Source organism: Alexandromys fortis, unplaced genomic scaffold (assembly GCF_014885135.2).
Source record: "Alexandromys fortis isolate MF-2015 unplaced genomic scaffold, M_Fortis_MF-2015_v1.1 scaffold_5, whole genome shotgun sequence".
Lineage (NCBI taxonomy): Eukaryota > Metazoa > Chordata > Mammalia > Rodentia > Cricetidae > Alexandromys > Alexandromys fortis.
This window is the reverse complement of record NW_026067924.1, coordinates 16181578-16209391: the sequence shown is the minus strand read 5'-3', so window position 1 is coordinate 16209391 and position 27814 is coordinate 16181578. Positions and strand designations below refer to the sequence as shown.

Genomic DNA, 27814 nt, shown 5'->3' with positions numbered 1-27814 from the left:
TCCTGAAGCCCCATTTTCTGACAGATTCAAATCCCTAACCTCACTCGGAGGGAGGAACCTAGAAAGAGTTTCTATGGTCTCCAAACAGGAACCCAGGAGTCTGAAACTGATAGGAACTGGTCTGCCTAGATCTCAGCACTTTGAGGTGAAGTAGGATTGAGAGGCCCTGTCTTCATGTAAGAAAATGAAAGAAAAAAGCCTCATTGGTTGGGTTCCTGCCTATCCTTCTGGGGAGGAGAGCAAATGCCTCAACTCTGATGCCCCTCACACTGCTTGTTCTGCTGCCCCCCTTTTCCTGGTCCGTTCCTTGGAGCAGCACCCTCAGTGTCTACAGCAACTGCCCTAGGTTAACATCTGAAGCAGAAATGTCAGCATCAGGAAAAAGATTAACTCACGGTCTAGGTAGTCACAGGCGTGGGATTGTATGCTATCCCAAACCAGGTGTTTGAATGAAGAACATGGTGACCACACACTACAGTGATGTTTCCAGCCAAGTAAGGCTTCTCTGCCTGTCCTGCCGCCTGCCTATTTCCACTTTGACTTTTTACCTTCAGGATTTTCTTCCATTTTAAGAGGCTGGTTTTCTTTGGGGATCGAGTTGGTGCTGGGCATGCGTCAAGTAAGACTAAAGATATTGACAATCAGGCAGGGCTGGGCTCCAGTCAACAGAGAAGTAGTCCTGAAGAGAAGGCCATCTCAAAGGGTGGGAGGTCTTCCTGACCCTTGGCACACAGCCTGTGACTGGTTTGGACCTCTCATTAGGTAGAGGACTGGGCCATGGGGCTTCCAGTACCGAGCTATGAGAGAGCGAACCTCAGAAGCCTGCAGCAGCAGCAAAGGCTTAAACAGAGTGACTGTGTTACCACAGCCCACACACCCAGGATGTGACAGAGATGACAGTGGTTACTTCTGCGTCTCCTGATGTCACTGGGATCTCTGCTCCTCCTGAAGACCTGGGTTCCCAGCATTCACAAGGCAGTTCACAGCTGTCAGCAGGGGATATAACGAGCTCTATGCACAGACAAACATGAAGGTATACATATACATAAGAAGTCTTTTTTTTTTAAAAGACCAATTTAAGGGGCTGGAGAGATAGCTCAGCAGTTAAGAACACTGGCTGTTCTTCCAGAGGGCCCAGGGTTCAATTCCCAGCACCCACCTGACAGATCACAACTATCTTTAACTTCAGTTCCAGGGGATATAACATCCTCATGCAGACATACATGCAGGCAAAACACCAATACACATAAAAAAATTTATTTAAAAAAATCATTTTTAACAGCAAAAGCACTATTCCTTACATTTAACCCACATCAGGCTATAATTTCCAGGGATAACCATCAAAAAATCAAGCCAATCCACATCCTGGATGTATTTCCGGCTGAGATTAAGTCAATATGGGCACAATGACTTTAACTTCACTTGATTCCACACTGACAAGCTGGGGTCATTTTTGGCTGTAACTCCACACTACAGATCCTACAGCCAACAAGGTACTTTCAGAACCTGGCCTATCCCAGGGAACACAAGGGTCACAGTGCAGAGCTTTGGAGTCAGTTGAGGTAGCAGGCTCCACTTTCCTCCACAGGATAGGATAAGAACCCTAAACACCTACCTAACTTTGGAAATCTGAAATATATTTACAAAGTAGAAAATGCCCATTGCTTCGCTGTCTTATTTTTGAAGCATCTCCACTAATACTTGGTTCTTTTTTTTTTTGAGACAATATGGCCTGGCCATCCTAGAACTCACCAGTAAACTAGCTTGACCTTGAACTCACAGAGATCTACCTGCCCGTCTCTCAAAGCCCAGCTAACAATTCTCATTAGTGTGCTCTAGTCACACAGAACCAGGTGAGTGTCTGCCGTTAACTCTCACCCTGTTCTTACCATTGCTCCCGTACAAGACGCTTAATGTGGAAACAGTGGGTTTAAACGGCGGCCCCGATGAAGATGCAACTCTCCCTTTATGCTATGTGACTCTTTAGACAAAGACCTTTCTGCCACTCCTTACCACTGTCACAAGTAGATAATAGTTCCCGATGTAACATCACAGGTAAAGTGCAGAACATATTCTTCAGGATGTTTATAATCTCTCTCCTCACAGCAACGCAAAGAGGTAGTGAATATTTATTTACCAAGCAAACTGAAACCCTAAGAAGTCAAAGATAAAAGTTCAATCTTCATTCCTAAGAACACCAAGGAAGCAAACAACAATTACGGTAAAATAGGAAGAATGCCATCCCAGACAGAAATCAGTGCTCCAGCTCCACAGAAGCAGAGCACCCACCTAGGGAGGGGAAGCCAGGGAAGCCAGCCTGACATCCTATCCGACTTGCTCTCGAAGAAATGCACCTGAGCTTGTAGAGAAGGGAGCAGGGCCAGGGTGTCAGGCTGTTGGAAGAGAAGTCTCAAAAGGTGCTGAGGAGGGTGGTTCATGTGACAGAGCCACAGGGTGGACAGGGCTGAGGAGGGGGAATGGAGACAGGAACAGGGGTTGTAAAGGCAGGTGGAAAGGACCCATGAAGGGCTGGCTCATACACCAGCTGTCTTTCTTCCCTACATCTAGTAGTATCTTTCTTACCATGTGTATAATTTTTATACATAAGGCACAAACCAAAATGAGTACTGAAACATTTTAAAAGATAGGGTTCATGATAACTTCAAGATGAGAAACTTATCATACAAAGAAAAGGAACACACATTATTTTATTTATGTATGTATGTATAACATTGAAGCTAGGTTTGTTGACACACACCTATAATCTCAGCTATTTGGGAGGCTGAGACAGGATTTCAAGTTCAGGGCCTACCTGGCCACAGAGTTAGCTCAAGGCTTACCAGTAACTTACAGAATGAACTCATGGCTAGCCTGAACACGTGAGTGAGGCCCTATCTCAAAATGAGTCATGAGTCTGCACCATGTCTGCACCAGAGTAACTGAGTTTGGCTTCAAAAAGAAGTTGAAACTCACTCAATGATTCCCACCTGAAAAACTAAACACATACAATTTTTTGTTTTGTTTTTTAAAACAGGGTTTCTCTGAAGCTTTGAATTATTTTTTATTTTCAAACAAAAACTTCAAATTGGGCCACTAAGCCAATTCCTGTTAATTCTGCCGCCTACCAAGGATCACATGGGCTTGTCATGGCTACACTAGTGGAAGGCAAATCCACACTTTTTCAAGCCAGAAATTGTTAGGAGCCCACTGAGAAAGAGGCAGGCAACCAGAAGTCCAACAAAAGAAAACTTCCAGGAGTAACAACCTGGAGAGTAAGTTCTCAACTGGGGACTTACAAGATTTGATCAGGGTAGGTAAAAGAGACCAGCAAAAAAAGTCTTTTTACCAGACTCTTGGTCTGCGGAATAGAGAGAAAATATCTTCCTGGGCTGCGGGGGACAGACCAGCAGAGAGCAGGGCTGGTAGGTACAAGTGGCTTCCTTTCCCACCAGGAGTCCCTTGCTGGCTATGGTTCTTCTTTGCTCTCTGCAGGTGGAGGGGCTCCAAAGATCTTGGCAAGGAGCCCTTTGTTGGATCGGGCCTGGTCCTGGGCGTTTGCCAGTCGAGCTCGTTCCCGCCCTCCTGGCCGTGCTGTCTTCCGGGCCCTCAGCTCCTGCTCTGTGGGACGTTGAGTAAATGTCCAGGAGCTGTTCGGGCGAGTAGCATCCCCATCCGCTGCAAGGAAGCGTTTTCCCCGTTCGACACTTTGAAGATAGAAGTCAGTCTCTCTCTTTGCTTGGGCGACTTCTGCTCTTAGGCGCTGTCTCCGTACCTGGCGCTCAAAGGCAAGGTGTTCGCTGAGATGCGACCAAGTAAAACGATGCAAATACTGTGGCCAGGAAAACAAGAAAAGGTCAGGACAGGGAAGACCAACCAAAACTGGAGAAGAAACTGGGAGCTGTTTAGAGCTGGTAAGAGGGACAGTGCGCCTGGGCTAGGGCTGGGAGGGACTAATTAAAGTGTGGTAGGGCTGGGGAGATGGCTCAGTGGTTAAGAGCACTGTCTGCTCTTCCAGAGGTCCTGAGTTCAATTCCCAGCAACCACATGGTGGCTCCAAACCATCTGTAATGGGATCTGGCGCCCTCCTCTGGCATGTGGGTAAACACGGATGCAGAAAGTTGTATACATAATAAATAAATAAATCTTAAAAATAAAATAAAGTGTGGTAGAGAAACCTAGAATCTCACCTTGAGGTTCCACAGGTCGTAACGGAAGGGGCTGCGCCTGCGGGCACCCATGGGCGTGTTATGTAGACTGGCTGCCACTCGCTTGGCTATGCGCTTGTCACGGAATTCCACCCAGCCTTCTGTATAGTCCTTGCTGTACTTAGCTGCCTTCTTCCCTCCTGCAGCCGCAGCTGCCTTCTTTTTGCGTCTCACAAAGCGGTCTGTGGACAAAACACAGCGAACATTCTGGTCAAGCATCCACCGAGACACACCTCCGCTTGGTCGGAAGTTCAAACCTGCTAGCTCGGGTGTTAGTTCACAGCTGCTGATGAAAAAGGTGCAGGCTGTCCTTTCTTTCACTCATTTCTCTCTTCAAATGCAACTCCCTGAACACCAGTTCCCACCTCCGTCTCCAAACTGTGCACGTCAAGAGGTGGAAGAGGCTGAAGGAGGCTAATCATACACTATTTCAGGGATTACGTGAACATCAGGTGTATCTTTCAGGCCTTATTACTGCACTCTATCCGCCCACTCTCTCCATTTTCCTTTCCCCGCCCCAGCCTTCTAAGAGACGTGAATGGTACAGATTTCACAGCTAAGTAGGAAAAGTCTCTCCCACGCCTCATGCGTGTACAGCCTGCAATAAATTGTGCCCACCTGCCTGCATCGCCACCCTCTCCCTTCGACGCAGGGCTTACCTTCGGCCTGGAAGAAAACGCGTCCCACCTCACCGTAGGCGCTGAGCAGGTTGCGAACGTGCAAGGGCCGGAATCGCGGCGGGACGTGTCCCAGGTAAACAATACCCGGCACTACCCTCTTCTTCTTCTTGCTGCTGCCGTCGCAGTCCGCTTCCTCGGGCTCCTCTTGCTCCTCCGCCGCATCTGCATTCCCCTCTGCCTCGTCCTCCGATCCTTCCTCCATCGGCGCTTTTCGCTCCTCCATCAACGCCGCGGCTTTCATGATGGCGGAAACGGAGAGCACGACAGCCGTAAATGTGTCGCTACACGATGACGCACATCCTGCGAGCGGATCTGCGGCCAGGGAGGGGAATAAAAGTGGCCTATGACGTAATTTTCGTGTGCCGGTCTGCAGCGTGGGGCGGGGACAACCCCGTGAATACCAATCAAAAGATGGCGTGGTCGGTTGCGAGGCAGCGGAGCCGACAAGGTAAACGCGAATGGACGTTCAGAGCTGGATTCCAGGTTTGTGGCGGGGCGGGGCGGGGCGGAGCAGGGCGGAGAAAAGGGCGGGGTCTGGGCGGGGCGAGGGCGGGGCGGACCCCACAGACTTCTCTCTTGAATAAGAGGAGGACCCACGGGCATTGAGTCCCTGCAGAATGCCACCCCAGCCTGAGGCAATCTCTCGAGGACTATTTTCAATTTTTATTTTTCAATGTGCACGAATGTTTTTGCGTGCATGCACCAAATACATGTCCTGGTGTGTCTCACTTTTTTTTTTTTTTTTTTCAGAATTTGTTGGGAGAGTTTTGTGTTGCAGAGACCAAAACAGTATTTTATTTTAGGACGGTGGTGCAAATAAGGTTGAGGGGGATAACTCATCTTTTAAAAAGCTTTATGAAGTTCAACTTGTAAATTTCAGTCAGAGCTTTGAAGTTTTCATTATTTGAAATTTCAACAGAGTTTTAAACATTTTAAAATTAAAGTTTTTTGAAGCCGCGTATAAACTTGCACATAGAATTTTGGAATCGTAATCGGGTTTGTCCTTTTAAATTTTAAACGCGCCTCTGGTGACTTCAAATTTAACTTGGTGGATACTGAGATCTTTAAATGTGTTAGTTATTTAAAGACCTCTCCCTCGCTACCGTCGTGCGCGAATCTACGCTCAGTTTTGCTCTCCGGCCGCTCTTCGGTCAGTACCCTGCGCAGCCTCGGGGCAGCCGCCAGGGGGCGCGATCCTCACACCAGCCGCTCGCCTGCGCCGCTAAGTGGCTGGGTCTTGTTATTGAGACCCACGCGGTGACAGCCGCGGTGCCTCTGGCTCCTAAATCCAGCTGGCGAGGCGCCAGCGATACTGCTAGACTTCGTGAAGTAACAGTCCCTCCTGCTTCACGGAGCCTGGGACGACTCTGAGGATTAAGTGTTCCCTCGCCGAGGCCCGACATAATTTCTCATCCTCCATCGCCAGGAAGATTATAGAGAACTGAAGCCGGGACAACTGTGTCGGCAGGCTCCGGGCGTTATTTGTAAAACTCGGGTGCATCTGAAGGCCGGATAATTAAACCTGGGTTTCTCGGGAGTTTGTTTTGGTGCTTTCATTGAACTTTCTGTTGGCTACCTCTGCTCCTTGTCGGGTGCGGGGAGAACAGACTCCTGCTTTTAATTTTTAACTGACTGCTTCATCAGCAATGGTGAGGTGGAAAAAGGAAGTTAAGTTCCAGATCAGCCTGGCCTACAAGAGAGACCCTTTTAAAATTTAATTAATATTTTTAAAAAAGTATGAATATAGTAGAGGACCGTGAAGAATCGTTGACTCGTCAATGATTGAACACGAAAATCTCATGGGGTTGTTATTGCCTTTGCTTCTTTCTGTAATTGTGTATGTTCACATGACATTGGTTCGCGGTGTTTTCCTTTAAAAACCTGGTATTCCAGTGAATGGTGAGCCATTTTCAAAAGGCAATTCCTTCGAGCCGGATTCGAACCAGCGACCTAAGGATTACCAGCATCACACCTACAGTCCTCCGCTCTACCAACTGAGCTATCGAAGGAACATGCCAACACTGTTTTTTAGACTTATAAAATAGCTGGTAGATTTGTTGCAATTCATCTGATTTGTTGTAAAATAAATGATAAGGAAGTGTTTTTGAAGTACTAGAGATTCTAAAATTAGCTAATGATCACACCGCATGTGTGTAAGAACATGTTTGAGATGTGTGCTCTTAATGCCTAAGTGTTTCACATAGACTTCCAAAAACTGCTCCTAGGAATGTGCGTGCCCTGAATTCTTCCGGAGGGAAACATCATCCCCTTGATGCACTTTCCCTGCTGCGCTCTCCAGTCTCCTTACACATCCTTTCTCTGCTAACAGTGAGAGAAAATGACAGTGATGCCCTAGGCAGACAATACTATCCTGAGCACAGCTGTCGCCCACTTCACCAGAGAAACACGTGATTCTCTCCCTTCTGAACGAGGAAAACCAGGAGGTAGACACAAGTGCACGAGAGACCTTTAACGTGGATCTAGAAAAGGAGGGAAACTTGCTATTTTGCACAATTGTAATGAAGCAAATAAATGAAACATTAGACATACACCTCAAACAGTAATTTTAACCACTCCGTTTTTAAGTGTACTGTCGTGCTTGGCTAATGAGCACCGATGGTGCCATTCAGCTTCTTGATCCTAAGACAGAAAAATGAGTACCATCGGGAAAAACAAGAAGCAATCCAGGGATATCTGTATGGGATATATGAATTATGAAAGGTTTATAAATTATGACATGTATGAAAATCTTTCTAGTATATCTATAAAAAATTATCTCGTTAAAATTGCAGGTCTAAACTGAATGTAGTTTATATGCATGAACTTAAATCTCCTCCAAATCTGAACTTCTAAAGTTGGTTAAATATATCGGTGCATATTATCTTTTGACAATAGAATCAACTCAATTGTCATTGAGTCTGTGTCATTAAAACAATTCTCCTTCGAGCCGGATTCGAACCAGCGACCTAAGGATATCAATTACCACCTACAGTCCTCCGCTCTACCAACTGAGCTATCGAAGGAAGCTGCCTAAGATAGCTGTCAAGCACTTGATGATTTATGGAATAGCCGGTTGTTGGATTCTACTTTTGGATTCATTCAAAATGACAGCTACCAGGAAAGTCTCTTAAGGTACTAGGACATCGCTTTTATTGTCCCACTGTGCTGTCCTGTCTCTCTAGGACCTCCTCCCTCTGCTAAAAGTGAGAGAAAATAGCAACAATATCATAGATAATGCATCCTGATACAGAGCTATTGCCCAGTTCAGAGACAAGCATGATTCTCTTTTCTGAAGACTAAGGTAGGTAAGGGTGAATGCATGAGACACAAAACTTGAGAGGCTTTTGACATGTGTTTTAGTTCTGTTCCTCTCACTGTGTTAAAATGCTATGACCAAAAGCGACTTGGGGAGGAAAGGGTTTATTTAACTTACACATCTTGCTCAGTCTATCATAAGGGAAACCCGGGCAGAAATTCAAGCAGGCGGGCACTTGGGAGCAGGAAATGAAGCCGGTAACATGGAAGATAACGTCCTGCTTACTGGCTTGCTTACTCAGCCTGCTTTCTTACACAAGCCAGGGCCACTTGCCCAGCAGGAGCACCGCCCACAGTGGCACCTCCCACAGCGGGCTGAGCCATCCACATCAATCATTCATCATGAAAATTCGTCAAGGAAATGCCCGCAGAGACTTGCCTACAGGTCAATCTGGTAGAGGCATTTTCGAAACTTCTTCCAGATGACGAGCTGTGTCAAGTTGACAAAACCCAGCCAGTACTGCATGTATTCAGGAATGGAGTGGCCTTGTATATTGAACAATTATACTGGAACAAAAGTTAATAAAGGTAAACATCCCATATTTAAGTATGCCGTTATGCTTGCCTAGAGACCACCTATGGGCCACTCAGCTTCCTGGTGCCAAGACAGAAAAATGAGTCCCGTGGGAGAACATGGCAAGCCTTTCAGTGAGGGAAGCTTTTATTTATTTGTTGGAATTTATACGTTTTAAAGTTTATTAATTATGAGAGGTAAGGAAAGCATATAGAATTTATGGAAATATTTCTAGTATTCTGGAGGTCTGCGACATGTACAGTAATGTCGAGGATTCCGGGTTTCGGCTAGTATCAGAGACTGAAGCGGAGAGAGGGTGGGGAGCTGAGGGAAGGCTGTAAGGAGCTGAGGCGGTCTAGGTGCTCCATAAAGCCTCTAAGAAAGAAAAATCAAAACGCAGACACCAACAGCAAAATCAAAACCTGCAGATCTTTACGAGCTCTGCCTAGATTCTCCTGCTTCAACCTCTCCAGTTGCTGGGATTCCAGTATAAGTATCTACACCCATCATCTGTCATTTGGGAGGTGTTAATCGTCTTCGCCCGTAGTGGGAAAGGGGAGGAAGAGGAGGAGGACCGGCCCCTCTTTTATACCCTCACTGGGACCTTTTCTCAATCTCACGGTCCCTAGTGAGAGGATCTCACATTTTAGGTGTGCATAGTACTGTCGGAGGTGGGTGGAGTGTGTTGGGGACACACTGTGCAAAAGGGACTGAACTGATTGCTTTCTCTTGGAAATGGCACGTGACGTTTTGCTTTGGGGTATGCTTGGCATAGCCTCAAAATTCTTCCTATGCCAAGACCAACTGGTCCCGACCACAGAGGACCCCTATGTCCTGATTCCTGGGAAAAAATGGGAGCAGGGTGACCCTTGACATTCTACATATCCAGTGGATATAAATTAGAGGAACTAGAGCAACCAGGAGGCAGCAACTAAGTGACGGATTGTCAAAGTCTGTCTAAAGGACCCTTACGCTTTAGGGGAGACTGTTATTAAATTATATGTACCATCAAAACACTCATCCTTCGAGCCGGATTCGAACCAGCGACCTAAGGATGTCTCAGGAGAGGGTGAAACTCCACTACAGTCCTCCGCTCTACCAACTGAGCTATCGAAGGAGATGAGAGGCCTGTTCTTAGGAATATTGTATTATCTCTATTTTGTTAAGTTGCCATAACTATTTTTATAGTAATCTCTTTAAACAGTTGGAATATTTTATATAATAATATTGATAGTTTCATGGGTGTATATATATAAAAAAAACAAAACAAACTAGTAAGATTTGCTGTCTCCTAGATACTCTGTAGCCTGCCCTTCCTCTTAGACTTGTCCAGGTTTGCTAGATAAATGATACGGTTGCATTAAGTTTGAGGCAGCTGAGGAAGGTAGTGGTGGGTGGGGGAGAGGAATGACCTTTTGTCATTTTGGTGCCCTGGCATTTCTTCCCGAAAGTCGGGAAAGTGGTGCCATTTAGCAACTGTCAACACTTCAGTGTAGGATGGAAAACATTCGTCATCTTCGAGCACCCCAGGAAATCGAGAGTTTGGAAAGGTAACACCCATCCCAGTGTTTCTGGAAACCCAAGCTTTGTTCCTGCTGAAGACCTCGGGCCATGAGTGCAACCACGGCAGCAGATAGGGACGTGCCTTGGGAGTGGACTACCCTGCTCCTGTGGCACGCCCACACTTCCCAGTGTCGTTTGAAGGTTAAATATTGGCCAGAGTGGGCAGACTCTGTCCAGTAAGGAGAAAGAATCTCGACAGTGGTGAGTAGCAAGTCAAGTCTATGAGAGGAATAATAGTTCCACAAGATAGGAATACGGTTTTAGCATCTGAGATTTAAAATCTCTTATGTGGAGGGAGCTTCTTTCCACAGAAAGTAATTTTCTTTTTGTCAACCTTGACTGTAATAAATAAGCAAAAGAGAAAAGCAAACGTTAAGGGTGGTCCAAAGACCCTGGAAAGGCTTGTGTGGGCGCCTTGCACAGCTCAGAGACACAGGATCCGATTTTTGGTTGTGTGTTTCTCTTTCCTTTCTTTCCTTTTCCTATTTGTTTATTCATTATGTATTCCTATTTACAGGAGATTGTTTTCCAGCTCTGACTGGCCTGGTATTCAGGAATTGGCCCAGACGGGGCCTCCAACTCAGCCCCAACCGGCTCAAGGGCTGAAATATGTTTCACCTTCTCCCTTTCAATTTTTATTATCTTACTCCGATTTTAATGAATTTTTTTTTAAAATAAACTTTAAGCTCACAAGAGGAAGCCTCTTTTGCTGAACTTTCAGAAGAAAAGGCAGCTGCGCTTATTGAGTGGGGGTCTCACCTGCTCTTGTCATCGATGTCAGGCCTCTGACCATGTCTAGTCCACCCCTCTGCTCACCACCAGAGCCCTAGCTAAGACCTGGAGGTCCACCTGATACTCGGCCTCCAGGTCCGAAGTAGGGCTCTGGGCTAGACTTTGCCAGCTCCGTAAGTCCAGAAGGAAAAAGCAATTACTACTTCTTTCTTTTTGCAAAGACTTTTCTAATCTGAAACCATATATATATACACTTCTAGCCGAAGGTGGTGGAATATTCCTGAAAGAAGGCAGGGCCCCAAAGCCCAGCCTCGCCGCCGAAGAAACTAGTGTTTTTCTCGGCCGAAAGCTTATTTTCATTCTGGCATCTGGTTTGTGTACACAGGGTCTCAGCGTCAATTTCTTGCCAATCCCAGCACCATTGTTTCAGTGATCTCCGCGTCCTGGCCCCCTGAACGTACCCCAGTGCCCTCTGCCGAAGAGGCGGTACTCTCTGTCGTCTGTCCCGGGCGGAAGTCACCCCTGAGCTGTTCCGCGACTACCAAACCGCAATGGCACACTTTTAGCTTCGTTTTGCTATGGTAACCCAAGCGGGTCTCAAAGAGGCCGTTTTCCTCCTGCCTCAGGACCCCTTTCTTCTCCCGTTACGGAACACCACACCCAGCCCAGGAAAAACTTTCTTAAACGCGACATTTCACCTTCTCCATTTCAGTTTTATCATCTTGTCCAGATTTCACTGGGCTTTTAAAAACAGACTTTAAACCCCGAGAAAAAGAAAGTCTCTATTCGGTGGATTGAAAATACTGTCTGGTGTTGAATTACGTCCAGATATGAAAAGGGAGCAAGGCAGCAAGTGTGCACCACCAGGTGGGGAATTAGCTCAAATGGTAGAGCGCTCGCTTAGCATGCGAGAGGTAGCGGGATCGATGCCCGCATTCTCCAGTTTTTCCACCCTTCGGGTTCCCCCTCCCCCCCAATCATATTTTGCCAGAGCAAGAACAGCTTGCTGGAGGCACCACCTCTCTCACTCTAAAGACCCCTTTTAACTTCTCGGGTTCCCTCAGCAACCCGGTAGGGCCTGCTTGTTGCCACACACTTTTATAGGAAATGGCCGACTTGTTCGAGAGATTTCCCTCACGACTTGGAGAGCTGGAGTTTTGTTACTTTTGAGAGAACTCGCAGGCCCAAATTCGCAATAGTTATTTGATAATATCTTTTTATTCACTATTTCCCGTTTTCCGATCAAGTTCTTAAAGCATTCCCCTTTGTTAATAAGATGAGGAGTCCAGGTGTGTCTGAATCTAGGTCGTTTGTTTATTTCCTTCAGTTCTAGAACATCCCAGAACACCGTACAAGGTATGGAAAGAAATGGGTGGGAACTTACTGTGCCTTGCCGAGAAGCCTAGTCCAGGACTATCTAATACATTTTGTATCCGAGGCCCAAACATTATCTTTGAAAAAGAAAATTGGATTTATTTATTAATTATTATTATTATTATTTGCCCCCTACACACTTTCAAAACACAAGAGCTTCCGGAACTGCCAGCTCAGACAGGTCTGCAACTAGGCCGACCTCGTGGTTTTTCATGTTGGTAATTTAAGATCGTTATGGTTTACAACGAAAATTGAAAATAATTTGCTACGAGAATAAAAGTTCTGACACATGGGATGGAAGGTGCGAGAAATCTTGCATAACTTCTGACCGACCTAAAACTTTTGTCAATTACGTTGTCTTACTTGCTGTGTTTGAGAGTCTTCCACAGTGTATCTGAGAATCACATTTTTGTATCTGAGATCACATTTTTGAGAGCAGAAGTAACGTAGTTTAATGGAATCGGCACCAAACTAGCAAATACGTTCTACTGGTACTGAGCTGTCTTTAATCTCGTTTTGCATTTCTCTCCTAAAGCAGCCATTTCTTTTCTAGCAGTGCCTTTTGTTTTGTTTTGTTTTGAAAACAAAGGCTCACCTTACTGCCAGGGCAGGCCGGAGACTCTTGGTGGATAAACCCGCTGCTACATCAGCCTAGCAGTGTTTTAGAAGCCCTTGCAGCTCATTAAAATCATTTGCATACCTTTTGAAATTAGCACCGGTTGTAAAATATCTCCAGGTGATTCTGATGTGCGCCAGGTTTTCCCAGCTGCTTGAAAACAAACTACAACGGCAACACTAAACCACGGTAACGCGGTAAAGCTAAGCAGATTGGACAGTTGCGGCTGAGGAGCTTGAGCCTGAGGTCCGGCTGCTGAGAACTCTCCGGCCACTGGAGGGCGCGCGTGCCCCACCGATTGCCCGAGGGCCTCGCGCGGGGTTTGAGGGCGCACTCCCGGCTCCAGACCCCGGCCGAGACGGTGTTCCTGGTCCCTGTCCTCAAGGGACAAGGATCTTCAAAGGGCTGAGATTATGTGAGCTATGAAGTCGAAGCCTGCTTGCAAGCATTAAAAATTATTACAGCGAATAAGTTTTAAAAATTATATTCATTTCTCGGTACATCGAGAATAGTGTTAGTCTGATGCAAATATTGAAGATGCCACCCGATTCTCTAGAGGGTGCACAGAAAAAAAAAATTGCCAAAACTAGGGACTCCTTCGAGCCGGATTCGAACCAGCGACCTAAGGATGACTGGGTTATTCAACTACAGTCCTCCGCTCTACCAACTGAGCTATCGAAGGGCCCACGTGTATTCCCTTCCCACTGGCGATGCCATCTCTGCGTCATTAGACCCTGTGTCTTATTCATTGTGTAAGTTTTCTCTCTCTCTCTCTCTCTCTCTCTCTCTCTCTCTCTCTCTCTCTCTCTCTCTCTCTCTTTTCTTCTTTATTTAGTGCCTCCTCAAAACCAAATTTCTGTCACTTAGTGCCTTGGCCCCAGAAGAAAATGGGAGTTTGAAAACCAAGGAAACAAAACTATTCAGAACCAACTTTTATTGTGGTGAATTTAAACAGCCAGGTTTTGCCCCATATCAGCAAGATTTGAAACGTGTTAAACCTCGATTTGCAGCAAGAGTCTGTGACTAGCCCCGATGTAGGTGCTGCGTCCTCCTCCAATCCCAATTCCAGGAAGTCAGGGCAGGGAGAACTCGGTGAATTCCACGGAGTGAGTTGGGGGACAGTCAAAGTGAGAGCCTGTATAAACAAACAAACAAACAAAGATAGGGTAGGGTAAGGTAGAAGAGGATAGGCTAACGGGATTTTCTGTTTCCTTCACCTAAGGCCCAGTCTGCCCTGCAAACTGCACTGAGTCCCTGCATCTCTGTATCCTTTTTTTGTGTCTCTCAAACTGCCACGGTGATCTAAAGAACGCACTTGCCTGTACGGATGGAAGAAACACTGTCCCTGAATAGGCTCAGCTGCACAGTGATTTCTCAGCCTGTGCCCTTCATCCAGAGCCTTGCTAAGTTCAAAGGTGTTCCTGCGCCTGGACGGTCCAGCAGCGGGCCCCTCGGATGACTGCCCTCTGGTTGGTGTTTCTTGTCTCTCGCCAAGGAGCTCGTGCACTGCCTGCAGATGACCTTTGCTCACAGAAGATTTTCTAAGTCAATTCACTCACATTGACTGACCATTTTATATATAAAAGATGATGTACATTCAGTCGAGCAAACATTCAAATGCCTCCCACACCAGGCTAAGCTTCCGAAAGACAGCATCACAGGCTGTTTCGCTTGGTTAGTTGTCTTCCTGTTGTGAACTAAACTGTGTCTGTATGGAATTCAGAGCACGAAGCCTTGGCCCTCGGTGGGGCTGTATTTGGAAGAAGGAAGTAATTAAAAGTAAGTCAGGCTAAGAAGACTTCAGGCCAGATCTAATAGAACTGTGTCCCCAAAAGACCCTGCGAGGGTCAGCTTGTGCCGCACCCCCAAACAGCCAGAGAGTTGAGCACGGACTTCCTGGTCTCCCACTAGGAGAAGAGTCAATCTCTTTATTTAAACCACCTGTAATCAGCTAATTCCATTCGTCAATCGATCTGAAAGACACGAGGGCTTCGCGCACTGTAGGTGAACTCCACTGTTGATGTTTCACTGCGTACATTCGAGCAACATCAACAAATCTAGGGAATCCATCCTCGTAGTTTCCTATACATGATTGTGTTTGCCAGACCCAGGGAGCTGCCTTTCTGAATAGGGAGCAGGCGAGTTGTTGTTGTTGTTCAATGGAATGGCTAGACTACGGCGAGACATGACCTATCAAATGGAGACATTATATTCAGGTTCTTAGGTGCCGCGCCAGCACGGCAACTGTCGTTTTTCTGAGCGAGGGACGTCGAGATTAACACACAACACAGCCCCAGGTTCTGCAGACAAGCCTTTATTCCACTTTCTCACACAGTATATACAGCCCTCAGCAGGGGAGGCCAGGCCAGCAAAAGCAGGAAGCTCATCGCTGTAACTCAGTGGCTTAGGGGTCAACAGCCTTAGAAACATTGCTGAAAACAACAGATTGTTCCTGGTTTTGTTCCTGTTTTCAACCAACCGCAAGAGTGCAAAACAGATCGAGTGGGGGTGCGAAGGCCTGTCCTCTAGGGACCCAACACTTAGGCAAAGGAAAAAGGAAGGCTTGGGTGGAGAGCATGGGGAGGGTGACTGGTCATTCAGAAGTGGGTGTGTTTGCAAGGCAAGCTCCATGGCCTCCTGACAGTGTTAACTGGATTTTTGAAATGCTGTAACCGTTACCATCGAAGCCCCTTCGCTTTGATTACCTACCAGTCAACTTTGGCTATGAATTTGGTCTTTCTGATTTTGAAAACAATTGAAAATGCGTCAAACCACATAGTTCTATTTCTTGCTATGAATTTATGAATTTGACAGGCAACCGAGCCGACTCAGCCTTCCTGACAGACACGTGATCAGCTGTCTTACCTCTACTTTGCTGCGGATCTGTGGTGGTTCATCACCTGCCAACAGAAGCCTCCTCACCGAGCTGGACTGCATCACTGTCCTCTTCAGGTCTGTTCTTAACACAAAGAGTAAGGAAGCCGGTCGACTTGATAGGTGAAGAACGCCAGCAGAAAGCATGGGTGGATCACGGAGAGGGGGGGCCCTGGATGAGGCCTTCGGAACTGAGCTCCTCTAGGACTATGCGCAGAGTCAAGTTAGCAGCAAGGTCTGGGCTCTGGAAAAGCCCCAGTGATCCAGGAAACGTTCTATGGTTAATGGGGGCGGGGGGAGAGGGGAGGGAGGAAGAAGAGAGATCAAGATAGAAAGAGAAATAGAGAGAAAGAGGAAAAATAGGAAAGAAAAGATGGACACCAATGAACGAGAATGGGAAAAGAAGGAAAACGTAAAGTAGAATACAGAGTAATAATTTGCTGCATTTTTTTATTATTAGAGTTTCAGCTTACCTAGAAAACTAATGTAAATGACAAAAAATTTAAAGTTGCAATTCATGACTACCTTAAGGGGGCGAAAAGGATACACATTCTCCTATGAAAGTGTAGAGGCACAGAACCACAAGTGCCCGGCTAGCTCAGTCGGTAGAGCATGAGACTCTTAATCTCAGGGTCGTGGGTTCGAGCCCCACGTTGGGCGCAACTTTTGTAAACTTGTGATAATTCTGTATTTTTATGTGTCGTTACTATATAATTCATTACTATTGATAGAAGCAAAAACTATTTTCAGAGTTTGTAACTTTAAAACAATCAATTCTAATTGCGACATCGCTGCGAGCAGTTATGGTACTGAACGTTGCGCCATGCAGAATTTAGAACCCCTGACTTTAGACGGCGCAGAGCTTCTTGACTTAGCGAGACTCTGAGTGAGACCCACTGAAAGAAAAAGTGAAAGTCAAATCTGAAAACAACTGATTTTAATTACGAGATTTCAAGATACAAACCAAAAAGAGTGCATAGAAAGCTGGCTTGCAAAAGAGAATGCGACGCTGCCACCATTATGGGTACAGCTGAGTTTAAACTTTCAAAGTTTCAGTGACAGAAAGACAAAAAAAGCTGGGCTCGTCCGGGATTTGAACCCGGGACCTCTCGCACCCTAAGCGAGAATCATACCCCTAGACCAACGAGCCTCGGATAGTAGTTGCCTGCTACTTTTCTTAATTATTTAACAAACTCTGTTTCTCCTGAGTAGATGTTTAGTATATATAATTTTTATTGTCTTTAACTCTGGTGATACTTTGTTTTGTTTGCTTTTGTTATTTCCAATAAGCCTGGTTACTTGACTCTTCCGGAAGTTCCTTCGGTAAATCTCTGAGGACTGTATTAAACACCTCTTGACCCACCCTTGTAAGAGAAACAATCGTAGCGTTTATTAAGAACAGTCTAATTCCTTCTCAGACTTACTTAATGGCTGTCTGGAAGCAAAACCCAAAAGGGCCCATTTGTGAGCAAACACGAAACTGAGTCACACGTGTCAGTGGGAGGCTGGTGGGGAAGCCGCCTGCACCGTCCGCAAACCCACCTGGACCACAAGACGACTTGACCCGGGAATTTTTCCCTCGGAAGATACTGCGAAGGTGGAAAACTTCACTACCCGAGATATACAGCCAGGAGTTCACGAATAAACAGAAAAATCAGCTGTCCAAGGAATGTAGAGATTAATAGGATTGGAATCCTGAAAAAAAGACAGAAGGAAAATGGGTCTGGTGAAAGGAGAGGAAAAACGTCAAGAAATAGACTGAGCGAAGGGGCGCCTAGTTTCACCGAACCAAATCAACGCTCTGACAGGCTAGAGCAGATTCCGGAATGGGGCTTAGCCTTTTCTTACTGAAAAGAGAAAGAAAGAGGGGGGAGGAGGGAGAAGGAAGAAAGGCAGGGAGAAGGGGAGAGAGAGAGAGAGAGAGAGAGAGAGAGAGAGAGAGAGAGAGAGAGAGAGAGAGAGAGAGAGAGAGAGGAGAGAGACAGAGACAGAGAGAGAAAGACAGAGACAGAGACAGAGACAGAGACAGAGACAGAGACAGAGACAGAGACAGAGACAGAGACAGAGAGAGAGAGGCGAGGGGTTCCTTCCCCAGTCTCGCCCCAGCAGAGACACGCAGAGTAGTCTGCTCACACTAACCTTGTATGCCAGGACTGGATACTTTGTTTACAGACCATTCCCAGGCAAGGTTCAAGCCCTCAACAAAGCGGTGAGAACCCTTTTCCTTCAAATGAACTCTGACTCAACTCGAAAGATGCACTGCACACTGTTCTGCCGCCAGTCTTAACGTGAAGCTAGCTACTGAGCAAACACTCTGACTAGGGAAAATGAGTCTCTTACAGTTTAGCGTAGTGAAACGGACCCGCTGCAAAACATTTGCAGCCTGATTATAACAACTGTCCTGTAAGACTAATTCTTGAACAATTTGCTTTTCCCTCCAGAAATTTCATGCAGTTCATTTCGCCAGAGGCAGCAAAAAAAAAAAAACGTACCTGGCCCGTACGGGGATCGAACCCGCGACCTTGGCGTTATTAGCACCACGCTCTAACCAACTGAGCTAACCGGCCAGAGGTGCTAGCAACCCTCCAAAATTATCATAACAAGTTTATACAGCATTTGTTTTTTTTTCTCTCTGTTCTTTTGGAAATTATGTTGGTATATTCGGGCACCTGGATTTGCCCTTAAGGAACTAGACTTTCTCCGGTTTCTCAGTTCTATACTGAACTTTTATTTGTGCCATAAAATATTGGATTAGTGACATCTCCTCGTTTTTTATTTTAAAACAATATTACTTCTGCCCTAGCCAGCCAAACACCACAAATAACCATTCATTCTGGAAAACGGTCCATTTTCCAGAATTCTTTGCTTCTCTCATTATGCATGGGGGTGTAGTTTTCGACGCTCTAGGATACATTTGTTTCAGATAAAATGATATTAAGACATTAAAGCAATACTAGGCCCCTCGGTGCTAGCATCCGGCTCTATTAGCTGTTGTTAAAAACAATAATATTGTAGAAAATATATGTAGTGCAGGCCGTAATATGTAATGATTTGAAATCTTAAAATGTTAGGGTATCCTGTTTCCAGAGAGAAAATAGAACTGGAGATGCCGGGGATCGAACCCGGGGCCTCATACATGCGAAGCATGCGCTCTACCACTGAGCTACATCCCCAGCCGCTGTCATGTGGGCTTTGAGGATCGTTCCAATTTTTGAAATCGCTTTTTCTTTCTGAAACTGAATTTTAAATGTTTTCTGCACAAAACAAAAATCATGGGGAAAAAAAATCTTGAAATGGTTAGAGAGACAATAGTCACCTGCTTTTTAAGTACAGGCTACCGTTTAGCCATAGATTCTGGTCATTTCACCACCTGTATAAAAGAACCACCTAGAAATTTGACGAGAAAAAGGAGAGAACCCTTATTTAAAAGCTTCTTTCTTTTCCATTTTTTTAAAAAGCGTCCACACCTCCTCCACCTCTCATATCATATTTAAAGAGTGTAGCCCTAAACAATTCAGTTGCTCACTTACAAGGTTCAGCAGGAGTTTGAAAATGATTTTGCTTGGGCCTACATGTAAAGTATTGGTTATTGTTCTGGGGGAAAAAAAAAACCTAGGAATAGAATGTGGGCGTTGTTAGGTCTCAACTAACACAATTCGATACATATATACACTACACGCGCGCGCGAGGGGAATATATGCGGTAAAGCATAGTATAATGTTCATGTCCTCAACTCCCCTAGTCTAACAGTTCATATACTGGAGGCAGTAGATTACAGTAAGAGTCATATTACCGATTTTCCCCATTCTCTTGACCTCTAAACCTGTGTGCTCGTGAGCTTGGTTGGTTTCAAACACAGAAAACTCCCACTACTGCGAACAATTCATTGTTGGGAGACAGCTCTCTGTGAGTTTCATATCTCCGTGTTTTATTGTTGACAAACTGATTTCTCTTTGTTCCAGATTCTTTTCGAGAACGATTACAAAGCAAGCAGCCTTAGAAAACAATGTCTCCAACGCAGTGGGCAGTTACACTTACTGCTTGCTTTCTAAGAAATGGGATTCCCAACTTTGTAGTTCCTTCCCCAAACACAACTCACTACACGTACAGGGTCCCATAGCTTTGTTAGTGTTGTCTTCTGTGAACTGGAGCCGGGGAACCAACGTACAAATACTGATACTCCGCATCTTTGTTCACAAACTTGCCTATTCTTTCCTTCTGCCATATGGACCCTGCGGTTGGAACTTAGTTCATCAGCCTTGGCTCCTCCCGTTGACGCACTGAGTCATCTCTCTGGCCCTGGTTAGCTTTTTTGAAACAGGGTCCATATAGCCAAGGAGGGCCTCTAACTCACAATGTAATGGACACTGGCCTGGATCAGGATCTTGTTAAAGTCCCTTCCTGAATGCTGCTACTCCAGGTCTGTGGCTCCTACCCAGGCCCCTCACAGTCCATCAGTCTCCCATCCCCCTCCTCCTCATGTATTCCTTACCTTCTTCTCCATAATAGGACCATCTACTTAAATTCTAAAAGATAGGCATTCGGATGCCTATCCTTCCTTACACATCCTCCATAATTTGTGTACTTTATAATGTTTAAGGGTGAGAGGAGGAAAGATTTGGAGATTTTTGTGAAAGTCTTTTCAACACCCATGCTACCATTCAAAAGCTCTTGTCCTTTTTGTAGGTACTGTGGCAATTGTTTATTATATATACTTGCCCATATTTCTGTTTATTATATATTATATATGTTTATTATATACACTTGCCCATATATTTGTTTATTATGTGTATATACTGGCCCTCAAATATATATTATACTATATTTTAATATATAAATATATAATTTATATAACATAATATGTTATCATATATATTTGGGGGCAAGTATTAGAGACAGGGTCTCTAGTCATGAAACTCTCTAGGTAGACCAGGCTGGCCTTGAATCTACAGAGATCTGCCTGCCTCTGCCTCCCAAGGGCTGGGTTTATTTTTATTATTTATTATTATTAATATCTAATTTTAAAATTTTATATGCTTGGGTGTTTTGCCTACGTGTATGTCTGTGCACTTCTCAAGCATCTGGTGCCAGAGGAGGCCAGAAGAGAGTATGGATCCCCTGAAATTGGAGCTATAGACAGTTGAGTTACCATGTGGATGCTGGGAACAAAATCTACATACTCTGTAAGAACAGCCAGTGCTATTAAACTGGTTTTCATTATTTTGTCTGTTCCATGTCCTCCTAGACAGTTCTGACTTGCTGACCAGAATGAAGTAGTCTATTTTACTGTTAGGAAATCTCCACTTCTGGTGCCTTCCTCTGAATTCAACCACTCAAGGGTCAACACAAAGTTTCTGTGAAGTCCAAGTAGCACATTTCCTAAAAGATTCAAAGCAAACTGGATAAAATCTGAAATTCCATGTGAAACAAAAAAGTTTTTTGTGGAACTGGCTTTGCCTGGGACCATGGATTTCCTGCTTTACTTCTTTTTTTAAAAAACTAGTTATTAATTTCTAGTTAGCAAAGGAATGGATTTAATCTTTGCACAGCCTGACCTCAAACTTGCTATGGGCTTGAGACCTTTCTGCTTCCTCCTCCTAGTTCTGAGGTCACAGACACATTCCACCCGGTGCCTATGAAACAAGCTCCTTCACGGAGCTACACTCCAGGCCCACCACCCACTGCCTCTTGCATTTCTTCTAACTTCAGCTTAACTGTTCCAAAGGTAACATAAAGAGAAGCATGCAAATTTCCTTCTGCTTCCTCTGCTGGGAAGTTTCCCCCCAGCCTGTCTCCTCAACATCGTCCAGACTCAGGGGCTATGTCTGAGAGTTCACAGGAATGGGCTGGACTCTGCCTGATCTTTCTGAGCTGTCGATGTCTGGGTTATGCAGTCTGTCAAACAAGGTAGTCACTTCAGACTGTGATTCAGGCTTAGCAATCAGCAACAGGGGAGCCAGCTTCTAGTGAACTGACTGTTCAGAGCTTTGGAAAAGGCCTTTTTATTGTCACACAATTTATACCTCTTAACAAGTCAATTTCTGCATACCAACACCCCTTATCTGGAGTTGTTTGAAGGAACCATTTGCCCAAGTAAAATTCTTAACCATGAGACAGCTTGGTTTGCCAAGTACTCTCAGAACTAAGCTTTGCAAAGACACTAGGATCCTTCAGAAAGGACCCGATAAGAAACACTTGAAACGAAAGGTAACAATCACAAAAGGTAGTTCAGCCACGAGGTGTTAACAACACTCCAGAATTGAAGCCAGATGCACTGGCTCTGTGGGATCTTCCTCTACAGTACACCCACGGCCATGCCCAAGAGTCCAAGAATACAGAAATGTAGATTCCAGAAATAAGAATGTAGAAATAAAGAAATATAAAGTATAAGCTTAGGAGGATGCGAGCAGGCTGTCAGCTGCTGAAGGATTAACTATTAACCGTGAGTTACTTTGCTCTACAACCAATAGTTCTGTCTGCAAGGCTGAAGCTGCCCTCTGCAAACTAAGGTTAGCTCTGCATACTGAGGGTCAGTTTTTAGATACCCGCCCCAGGGTACTCATGACCAGCAGCAATTGATGTGAGCTGGGTTAACTTTTAAATGATGGGATGTACCTTTTTGGTTGTGCATTTTCCCAGTACCTTCCCCACACAAAACTAGCAGTATCAGGAGAGTGCAGGGCTTTGGTAAACAACTTCAGGGGAAGCCAGGAGAGAACAATGACAATACAAACACAGTGCAACTAAAAAAAAAACTCTGTTAATGGAAATTGCAAAGAAGAACATTTTTTTCTTTCTTTTTTAATTTTTATTTATTTATTAAAGATTTCTGATTCTTCCCCGCCACTGCCTCCCATTTCCCTCCCCCTCCCCCAACCAAGTCCCCCTCCCTCCTTAGCCCAAAGAGCAATCAAGTTTCCCTGCCCTGTGGGAAGTCCAAGGTCCACCCACCTCCATCCAGGCCTAGTAAAGTGAGCATCCAAACTACCTAGGCTCCCACAAAGCCAGTAAGAAGAACATTTTGTATCTGAATTTTACCTCAAAATTTTAAAACTTCCTTTGTTTATGCCTAATGCTTTGCTTCTTGCTATAAAAGGCGGCGTTTGGAAACCATCTTTTGCTACAACCTTAGGAATCCATCTCTGGCTGTGGTCTCAGCAAGTTGATAAGCTTTTTGTGACCCATGGAGATTTTTTTTAAATTTTTTCCCTGGAATAAAGTTTGCTTCCGGTTTAATAGACTTTGGCGGTCTGTCCCCCATCTTTGCACACCCGCAGTGGACCTAACACCCAACATAGCTCCTAGCACCTACCATCGGAGCCCTGGTGATTGAATGAGCGCACATCATTATGGTGGGACTTAACTATTTCTCTCTCCGTCTGCCCTGTACTCAGTATTTCCTAAGGAAAGGCAGAATAGCATGAAGTGTGCAGACAAAGTTCCAGCACTGCAGTCCAGTCTAATCTTACACTCTGTCAATTTTTCATGTGATTGATTCCATCAAAGCCACCAGGAGAGAGAGAGAGAGAAAGCACACCTGAGTAGGTGGAAGAAAAACAGAATGACCCCTGTTCCTGCAAATTTATACACAGCTCAACAGCTGAGTTGCTGAGAAGGGATAAAGATGCCATATTCCTGTAGACAACTCTCTTTCATGTTCCTCTAAACAACCATGATGAAACTCTTACACACACACACACACACACACACACACACGTGCACAGACATCTATGTATGCAACCGGATGATGGGGAATGGGGGCGGCTAGCTGGGGAAAAGGGAATAATCACGAGTGAGAGGGAGATGACAGAAGGTAAGGGAGGTATGTGATCATCAAATGACATTATATACATGGATGAAATGTCATTATGAAGCATTATAATGCATAATTAATACAAGCTAATACAATTTTTTTTTTACCACACACAAAGTTTTATTGACAATTTTGATTGCAGAAATGTAGGAATGCATATTACACGACTTCTTATATGGAATAAGCTAGACAGCTAACATGATTACCAGGCACCATCTGGTTTCTCATGAGAAAATCCTGGAGAACTTTTATCCTGAGTGCTGGTGTGGGCCACCTCGACTTGAGAAACTGCGTTTTTAAAAGATTGGGAATTATTAGTGTATATTTTAACTATAACCTGCTTCCCCCTCCCTCCCAAAAAAAGAATTTGGTTTCTCTGAGTAAATTAAGAAAGTTGCAAGATACCATTGTGCAACCATCTGATTTGAGTGATTGCAGTTGGGCAAATTCAACAATTAGTTTCCAGCATAAAGGAATAAGGACAAAGAGACAGGGAAGGACGTCAGCCTTCCACGGCAGCACAGACTCTGTATTGTTTGCCACAGTGCATGACTTCACATATGCATCCATGAATATACACAGATAATATTGCTGAAGTGAGAACCTGAAGGACCGCCTGCAGTGTTCTATATAGTACAGGTTGATGTGGGAGTGTCATATCAATCTGTTGATTTCATTGGCTGAGCAATAAAGAAACTGCTGGCCCTGATAGGTTAAAAGATAGGTGGGCGGAATAAACAGAATAGGATGCTGGGCGGAAGAGGAAGTGAGGTCAGACTCTGCGCTGCTTCCAGAGGGACCGGACAGCCGCCATGCTCTGCTCTCCCAGGCAGCTGCAACCCACGATGGACTTAGGCTAGAATCTTCCCGGTAAGCGCACCTTGGGGTGCTTACACACATCATTAGAAATGGGCTAGTCCAGGTGCGAGAATTAGCCTGTAAGGGCTAGAGTTCAGGGGCCAAGCAGTTCTTAAATGAACACAGTTTGTGTGTTGTTATTTCGGGCGTGAGCTAGCCAAGCGGCCGGGGTGTTGGGGACGCAGCCCCGCGGCTCATATTTCAACAACAGGTGACTATGCTTGGCAATTAACTGAATATTTCAAAGAAGTTGGTAGAAAAGATTTTAAACATTAACATAAATGTCAGACATCTGAAGTTACTACCCAATCATGTTACTAGGTATTGTATACACATATTAAAACCTCAGCTTGTACAGTACAGATATGTACAGTAATATGTCAATTAAAAAGAAAACGTTACAAAGAAAGGGAGGAAGGAAGGAAGAAACAATGAATGAATGAAAGGCTTTTTTTTATTGTCTCACAGATTTATCCTGACTGTAAATTCATAAATAACATCCTGGCTTGTTTCTACTTCAGCACTTGCGTACCTGGCATGAATCACGCTGAGTGTCCAGCCCTTTTTTGCTTTGAACCTGAGCTATTGGCCCTGGAGAAGGGAAACACTTTCTGTATTTGCGCTCGGCCCCCACAACTTTTCTTCAGCTGGCGTGGTTATCGTGATCCCAGTAAATTACATCACTCCTTTCTCAACATCCCGTCCCAAAGGGCTTCCTTGGTGGCTCATAATGATCTCCAAAACTCCCTTTCAGTTTCAAGCGAGAAGCAACCTGCAGCCCTACCTGCTGGGACACCATCCAGGTTGCAGAAGGTGTGTGAGCCACAGTCCTGGGGCTGGAGGTGAGGCCCGACAAGCCTCCCTTGTCCTGTCCTAGCTGGTCTGAAGGGAGAGGTCATCGGCTCACGGGGGTCACGCACAGTGTTTGGCAAACAATAAACACTTCAAGGCTTATCTTTTATTAGAACAGAAAACCTACTATAACTTGGCATTTTAATTATTGTCTGTTCAAAATAGTTCATTGAATATTGGCTACATCTTTGAGCATTATTTGTCATAGCCAGAACCTGGAAACAACCTAAATGCCCCTCAACCAAAGAATGGATAGGGAAAATGTGGTATATTTACACGATAGAGTACTACACCGTGGAAAAAAATGACATTTGAAATTTGCAGGCAAATGGATGGATCTAGAAAATATCATATTGAATGACGTAACTCAGACCCAGAAAGAAACTATAATATGTACTCACTCCTAAGTGGTTTTAAAACATAAAGCAAGGAAAACCAGCCTACAATTCACAATCCCAGAGAACCTAGACAACAAAGAGGACCCTAAGAGAAACATATATGGATCTAATCTACATGAGAAGTAGAAAAAATGAAGATCTCCTGAGTAAATTGGGAGCATGGGGCTCAAAGAGAAGGTACAAGGAGAGGGGGGAAGAAGGGAGAGGAGCGGAGAAAAACAATTAAAAAAAAGCTCAATAAAAACAATTTTAAAAAAGAGCTTGTCTAAAAAAAAAAATAAGTCCAGGGCAGACTAAAGACAAGTGTGAAAAACAAAACTAGAAAATTACAGGGCAATAAAGATTATCTTTAAACTCCAGGTATAAAATGTTCCCTCTACCCCAACAAGCCTGCTTATATCTGGGTTTCCATTTGTCAGTTACAGATACCCACAGCAGGGTGTGCAGGGTGTGGGGGCTGTGCAGCGGGCAGTACTTTATCACAGTTTCCAAGCTCCTTTCCCCCCAGCCTCAGCAGCCGACAAAGTGTTGGGTTGCTGCTCTGAGAAGGAACAGCCATGGGGAGTAGATACTCTCACAAACCACATGAGAGCTTTTCAAGACCAGCTCTGACGAGGAAATGAACTAACGTGATGATTATTCTTCACAGTTTGGCCAACAAGACAAAAGCAGGACTCTTTGTTCTTTCGAGTGGCAGCATCATGATGTCGTAGAAAACCCAATTATTGGTACTTGAGGCAGGCATGCCTGTGCCCTTTTGTTCTTGTTTTATAACAATTCTCTGCCAAACTTTTTCAACTGTGAATTTCAGAGAATCTTTCTTGGAAACCAGTAATCTTTTTTTTATTTGTTTATTTATTTATTTATTAAAGATTTCTGCCTCCTCCCCGGAAACCAGTAATCTAAGAGAGAGAGAAAGAGAGAGAGAGAACCCCATTTCTCTCACTTTAGTTCAGCTTCTGAGATACACTCATTGGTATCCCTGCACCTCCACTCCTCAAAAAATTAAGTCTCCTTATGTACTAACAATGCAACTTCGAAAAGAAATAAAATTCTACAATTTAAGGAGGAATAAAACAAATTTGATTTTCAAAAATATTATTGTAAGAGCAGGGTCACTAACAGAACATGCCATTTTACTTGGCATCCCTAGCGATGTTCTCTTCCTGGGGCTGAACTGTGGAAGCATCCTGAGTTTTTGCAGGCTTGTTCCAGCCATTGCCAGCATCTGCTTCCCCTTTTCCTTCTGGGTGGCTCTTTTCCCTTCTTTTCAGGGACCTGTTTCGGCCTGTGAAGGAGACTCCTTTCCTTTATCGTTCTTGATGTCGCATTTTGCCTACTTACTTGGCAGGCATCTTGCCAGTCATGGATGCTTCTTTCTCACACCACTCCTGGGAAGAGCTCTTTAACCAGACACAAAGCACACAAACCACCAAGGAATCAACACGTTTAACACTTAAAAATAAAATTATACTACAGCTAGCAACTTGTGGGTACCAAGTAAAATACAAAGAAAATAAAACACTCTGCCTTCCACTCTTCTCAGATAAGGGCCTACGGTCAAGACTGTGGCTCCACCATGCCTTCATGCCCTGATGCGCTATGCCCCAAAGTAAGAGTTAAATAAATAAATCCTCCTTCTTTTAAGTTGCTTCCCCCCCCACCGGGGATGTAGTCATTGTAATAAGAAAAGTAGCTAATAGTTCATAAGCTGACATTTAATTTCTTGGGTCACTTTAAAAAAATTAGATTCGGTTTGTCGATTTATATTCTTTATTTTTATCATTGATTATAGCAAACCTGGATCAATCTTGATCCTATTTAAGGTTGAAGCGATTATCAAGATTGTGTGAGAACTAAATTCTCGGGCAAACATATTTGTGACACACACCTAACAAAGGCTTGGAACCTAGAATGTATAAACATTTCTGTAGACCCACAAAAAGGGCACAAAATGGAAATTAAAAAAAAAAACCCACCTACGGCTAAAAGTGCTAAGTACTACTTAGATCTAGGAGCA

The 27814-nt window shown here is 44.6% G+C and overlaps 1 protein-coding gene and 9 non-coding genes across 10 annotated transcripts; 2 read left to right on the top strand and 8 right to left on the bottom strand.

Annotated features, from left to right (window-relative positions):
* Positions 1-1701: 1701 nt before the first annotated feature.
* Abt1 (activator of basal transcription 1) lies at positions 1702-5154 on the bottom strand. Its single transcript, XM_050142628.1, has 3 exons — positions 4865-5154; positions 4188-4387; positions 1702-3829 (listed from the first exon to the last, which is right to left on the bottom strand). The coding sequence occupies exons 1-3, from the start codon at positions 5124-5126 to the stop codon at positions 3467-3469; spliced, it is 825 nt and encodes a 274-aa protein (XP_049998585.1). The 5' UTR covers positions 5127-5154; the 3' UTR covers positions 1702-3466.
* A 1653-nt stretch (positions 5155-6807) lies between these two features.
* On the bottom strand, positions 6808-6894 carry Trnay-gua (transfer RNA tyrosine (anticodon GUA)). The gene is given in 2 exon segments: positions 6808-6843; positions 6858-6894. It is a non-coding gene; the product is annotated as a tRNA-Tyr (tRNA).
* A 929-nt stretch (positions 6895-7823) lies between these two features.
* Trnay-gua (transfer RNA tyrosine (anticodon GUA)) lies at positions 7824-7908 on the bottom strand. Its single transcript is given in 2 exon segments — positions 7824-7859; positions 7872-7908. It is a non-coding gene; the product is annotated as a tRNA-Tyr (tRNA).
* A 1826-nt stretch (positions 7909-9734) lies between these two features.
* Trnay-gua (transfer RNA tyrosine (anticodon GUA)) lies at positions 9735-9831 on the bottom strand. The gene is made up of 2 exons: positions 9795-9831; positions 9735-9770 (listed from the first exon to the last, which is right to left on the bottom strand). It is a non-coding gene; the product is annotated as a tRNA-Tyr (tRNA).
* Positions 9832-11878: 2047 nt separating this feature from the next.
* Positions 11879-11951, top strand: Trnaa-agc (transfer RNA alanine (anticodon AGC)). The gene has a single exon. It is a non-coding gene; the product is annotated as a tRNA-Ala (tRNA).
* A 1642-nt stretch (positions 11952-13593) lies between these two features.
* Positions 13594-13681, bottom strand: Trnay-gua (transfer RNA tyrosine (anticodon GUA)). Its single transcript is given in 2 exon segments — positions 13594-13629; positions 13645-13681. It is a non-coding gene; the product is annotated as a tRNA-Tyr (tRNA).
* Positions 13682-16460: 2779 nt separating this feature from the next.
* Positions 16461-16533, top strand: Trnak-cuu (transfer RNA lysine (anticodon CUU)). The gene has a single exon. It is a non-coding gene; the product is annotated as a tRNA-Lys (tRNA).
* Positions 16534-16951: 418 nt separating this feature from the next.
* Positions 16952-17023, bottom strand: Trnap-agg (transfer RNA proline (anticodon AGG)). Its single transcript has one exon. It is a non-coding gene; the product is annotated as a tRNA-Pro (tRNA).
* A 1343-nt stretch (positions 17024-18366) lies between these two features.
* Positions 18367-18440, bottom strand: Trnai-aau (transfer RNA isoleucine (anticodon AAU)). Its single transcript has one exon. It is a non-coding gene; the product is annotated as a tRNA-Ile (tRNA).
* Positions 18441-18974: 534 nt separating this feature from the next.
* On the bottom strand, positions 18975-19046 carry Trnaa-cgc (transfer RNA alanine (anticodon CGC)). The gene has a single exon. It is a non-coding gene; the product is annotated as a tRNA-Ala (tRNA).
* Positions 19047-27814: the final 8768 nt, after the last annotated feature.